Here is a 5000-nt window from a genome sequence, read left to right as displayed (position 1 = left end):
AGTACAGTGTTACCATAGTAACATTGTACTACTTTGTGGAAGTGATCAGTATTTTTTTTTTTTTACACAATTTGCTTATAGCAAAGAATTACTTTGCTATAAGCAAGCATTTACCTGAATGACATCGATTCATTCAGGGTTTTTTTTTTGTGCTTAGCTGTGATTTGGCCAGCTTGTGCATGTGATTGCTGCCATTCACAGCCAGACACTCTTGTATACAATGGATGGCATGAATGAAGCCATCCATTGTATACAACTGTCATGTGACCTGCTGTGATTGGTCACAGCAGGTCACATGGTACCGGCAACAGGGCCGGTACTCAGATCTGTCATCGGCCGTGTCCGAGGTACACGGCCGGTGACAGATTGCGCGGCTCTGCTGGCGCGCAAACTGCGCATGCCCGAAAGGACGCCATATGGCATCCACCCGGAAAGGTGAGGGTTTTTGCCGGCCACCATTCGGCCATAGGCCGGGCGGGAAGAGGCTAAAGTGTTACTGAACCCACCACAGTACAATCAGTCTGTATGTGCAGTAAAGCATGCTTGTTATACTCACTGTGGACCCACCGCACCGCATTCCTGTGCAAATCCCATGCGATTTGTGTGCGGTGCGATCGGAGCCGTACGTTTTGTATGGCTCTAATCGCACCGCACCAAAAAGGTGCAGGACGCTTTTTTTTTTTTTTTTCTTGGTCTGCACTAGAATCGGATTGCATGGGTATTCACACCTATGCGATCCAATTCTGCACATCGCACCGCGTTTTGTGGACCGCTATTAGGGTGTTGACTTAACATACACACCTGCAGCGGTTCGCATTAACTGGGTGCGATTCTGATGCAGTGTGGAATTCGCACAGAAAACGCTGCAAATTCCGCACCGTATCAGTGTGAACCCCGGGCTAAAGGGCTTTAAGATAAAAGGTTCTAGAGCTGCCTGATCACTTTTTTAGGGCTTTGAATGTGTCTTGGCCTGCACTTTGACAGCAAGGCTCGGTTCACAATACTACGGGCTGTTTTCTGTACAACAAAACATGGCCGCAGGGTCAGCTCATGGTCTTTTTGACCATGCGGTGTCCCTGTGGTTCCTGCATCCGCACTCGCGCAGCAGGCCTAAAATGCGTGGTGTCTCGTAAGAGTAGCATGGTTTGGCTGCGGGTGGCTGCGGATGTGGGAAGAGATGCGATTCCTGAGACCAGTCTTAAGGAGTAGTGACTCGCAGATGAGGATATCTCTGTGCTCTCCCCTACTATGTGCAAACTCCCAGTGATAGACTGAGGGCATTGTGCAATATAGTCTGACTGACTCAGAGTGCTGCTCATATCCCTCCCAGCTTAGCAGAAGTTAAAGAATATAATGAGAAATTCAGGTGCTCCCAAAGTAAGTTAAAGATGATTCCTTGCCATGTCCCTGTCCACCCCCTTCCCGATCAACATGCAATTATATGTTTTTCAGTCAACTTATTCTGTTTTCACTGGGTCTGACTGCTGTCTCTTGATGGTAGTGGCCAACAGGCTATTGTAAAGGTTGCAGCACTTTGCCTTGGATCTTCTTTTAAAAACATTACATGAAAGAACACATCCCTGGACACCCTTTAGATGTGCATGTTTCTCCTTGAAGACTTGAGGAGTGCAATTTCTTTGAGGAAGACTTTAGCTGTGCCATTTACTGGTTGATATCCTAAGCCAGGATGCCAAGGATGTGCTCTTTTGTTTATATAACACTTGGGAACAAAATGATTGATGGCAGAGAAAGCTAATAGCTGTGAAAGGGGAGGGCGACGACCATACAAATCAGGAGAGGAATTGAGCAATGATTGAAAGCAGGTTTAAGTAGTTGCTGGGTGAACTCAATTTACAGAAATATTTTTTTTTCTCCCAGTATTGCATGAGCCAGAAAGGTGAATTTTCAGCATGCATTTTCAGTTTGTTGGTATTCTTTCTTCAGAACTGGAAATCATTGGCTTTATTGACATTGCGGACATCTCCAGTCCTCCTGTCCTTTCTCGTCACCTGGTCCTACCTATTGCTGTTAATAAAGGTGAGCATTTAATGAGATGTGGCTTAGTTGGGTCAGGTTGGAAGTGTATGTGCTAATTATTTGATGTCTCCATAGAGGGTGATGATATTGGGGCCGGAATCACGGATGACTTAGAAGATGAGAATTCTGCCAGCCAGATAGCAGGAAAAATCCCAAATTTCTGTGTTCTTCTACATGGTAGCCTGAAGGTGGAGGGTATGGTGGCCTTAGTACAGTTGGGGTAAGTGTGTGTATATATATATGTATGTGTATATATATATATATATATATATATATATATGTGTGTGTGTGTGTATACATATACAGGTGAAACTCGAAAAATTAGAATATCGTGTTCATTTAAATGTTCATTTATTTCAGTGCAGCAACTTAAAAGGTGACACTAATATATGAGACTCATTACATGCAAAGCAAGATAGTTCAAGCCGTGATTTGTCATCATTGTGATGATTATGGCTTACAGCTCATGAAAACCCCAAATCCACAATCTCAGAAAATGAGAATATTCCATGCAATCAATAAAACAAGGATTGTACATAGAACAATATTGGACCTCTGAAAAGTAGAAGCTGCATATGTACTCAGTTCTTGGTTTGGGCCCCTTTTGCAGCAATTACTGCCTCAATGCGGCGTGGCATGGAAGCTATCAGCCTGTGGCACTGCTGAGGTGTTATGGAAGACCAGGATGCTTCAATAGCAGCCTTCAGCTCTTCTGCATTGTTCGGTCTCATGTCTCTCATCTTTCTCTTGGCAATGCCCCATAGATTCTCTATGGGGTTCAGGTTAGGCGCGTTTGCTGGCCAATCAAGCATAGTAATCCCACGGTCATTGAACCCGGTTTTGGTGATTTTGGCAGTGTGGGCGGTGCCAAGTCCTGCTGGAAAATGAAGTCAGCATCCCCATAAAGCTCATCTGTGGAAGGAAGCATGAAGTGCTCCAAAATCTCCTGGTAGACGGCTGCGCTGACCCTGGACTTAATGAAGCACAGTGGACCAACACCAGCAGATGACATGGCTCCCCAAATCAACACAGACTGTGGAAACTTCACACTGGACTTCAAGCATCTTGCAGTGTGTGCCTCTCCATTCTTCCTCCATACTCGGGGTCCTTGTGCCTCTCCATTCTTCCTCCATACTCGGGGTCCTTGGGCCTCTCCATTCTTCCTCCATACTCTGGGTCCTTGGGCCTCTCCATTCTTCCTCCATACTCTGGGTCCTTGGGCCTCTCCATTCTTCCTCCATACTCAGGGTCCTTGGGCCTCTCCATTCTTCCTCCATACTCAGGGTCCTTGGGCCTCTCCATTCTTCCTCCATACTCGAGGTCCTTGGGCCTCTCCATTCTTCCTCCATACTCAGGGTCCTTGGTTTCCAAATGAGATGCAAAAGTTGCTCTCATCAGAAAAGAGGATTTTGGACCACTGAGCAACAGACCAGGTCTGTTTTTCTTTAGCCCAGGTAAGACGCTTCTGACGTTGTTTGTTGTTCAGGAGCGGCTTGACAAGAGGAATACGACATTTGAAGCCCATGTCCAGGATCCGTCTGTGTGTGGTGGCTCTTGATGCACTGACTCCAGCCTCAGTCCACTCCTTGTGAAAGTCCCCAACACTTTTGAATGGCCTTTTAATGACAATCCTCTCCAGGCTGTGGTCATCCCTGCTGCTTGTGCACCTTTTTCTTCCACATTTTTCCCTTCCACATAACTTTCTATTAATGTGCTTTGATACAACACTTTGGGAACATCCAACTTCTTCTGCAAGTACCTTTTGAGGCTTTCCCTCCTTATGGAGGGTGTCAGTGATGGTTTTCTGCACAACTGTCAGGTCAGCAGTCTTTCCCATGATTGTGATTCCTACTGAACCAGACTGAGAGACCATTTAAAGGCTCAGGAACCCTTTGCAGGTGTTATGGTTTAATTATCTGATTAGAGTGGGACACTTTGAGCCGAGAATATTCCACCTTTTCACAATATTCTCATTTTCTGAGATTGTGGATTTGGGGTTTTCATGAGCTGTAAACCATAATCATCACAATGATGACAAATCACGGCTTGAACTATCTTGCTTTGCATGTAATGAGTCTATCTCATATATTAGTTTCACCTTTTAAGTTGCTGCACTGAAATAAATGGACTTTTGCACCATATTCTAATCTTTTGAGTTTCACCTGTATGTATGTATGTATGTATGTATGTGTGTGTGTGTGTGTGTGTGTGTGTGTATATATATATATATAGTAATGGGGTTCGCTCGGCAGTGGGGGGGTGTGACCCCCTGGATGGGTGCACAACACAAAAACACAGGCACAGCACAACAACAGTGGAGGTGAAAAAAACAAAAAGGTGCAGTTTATTTACAATATTTAAAGGAAAACGCCAAACCAAAAAGAAACATCAAATAAAATCCTGGCCAACTTGACTACTTACTGTACAAACAGCTTCCCTAGCTATCCACTAGGTACAGCCTGATGCTATACCTAGTCGCTGGTAGTTGGAGGCTAGCCACACAGGCTTTTTGGCTCCCTGCACACAGATAATATGTTGCTCCCGAGTCAGTTCAGGCACAGATCTGGTTCCAGGTTGGAGCCACTCCCTAAGCAGGCTGGGAAGTTTTATAACAGCCTTAATGAGCTCACTACCTTCAGCTGGGCTTATTACCTCAGTGCCGAAGGACTCAGCACTTCCCCCCCAGTGGAACAAATCCCCATAGAGTCTGAACCTTGGACAAATGTATCGTCCATCTAGGACGCAACCAGGTGATTTCACCTGCCTACTGTCACTACACACACACGCACGCGCACACGATAAAGTGAATAACATTGGTTATCTCATTATGACACCAGAAAGTGGGTGGGATGGATTAGGCAGCAAGTGAACATGTTGTCCCTGAAGTTAATGTGTTTTTGAAAAATGGGCAAGCATAAGGATTTGAGCGACTTTGATAAGGGCTAAATTGTAATGACTAGACG

General features: G+C 45.2%; 1 protein-coding gene across 1 annotated transcript in view; it reads left to right on the top strand.

Moving 5' to 3' along the window:
- The window catches only part of LOC149444900 (integrator complex subunit 14-like), a gene marked incomplete at its 3' end in the record, with an annotated part of 27016 nt that extends 24759 nt beyond the window's left edge, over positions 1-2257 (top strand). The window contains exons 8-9 of the mRNA XM_089654412.1: positions 1945-2037; positions 2113-2257. Of these exons, the coding sequence (XP_089510538.1) occupies positions 1945-2037; positions 2113-2257 (238 nt within the window). The remainder of the gene's footprint in view (positions 1-1944; positions 2038-2112) is intronic.
- Positions 2258-5000: the final 2743 nt, after the last annotated feature.

The sequence above is a fragment of the Staurois parvus genome, unplaced genomic scaffold (assembly GCF_062004578.1).
Source record: "Staurois parvus isolate SC_StPar_1 unplaced genomic scaffold, SC_StPar_1.0 ptg000765l, whole genome shotgun sequence".
Lineage (NCBI taxonomy): Eukaryota > Metazoa > Chordata > Amphibia > Anura > Ranidae > Staurois > Staurois parvus.
This window is presented reverse-complemented; position numbering and strand designations above follow the sequence as displayed.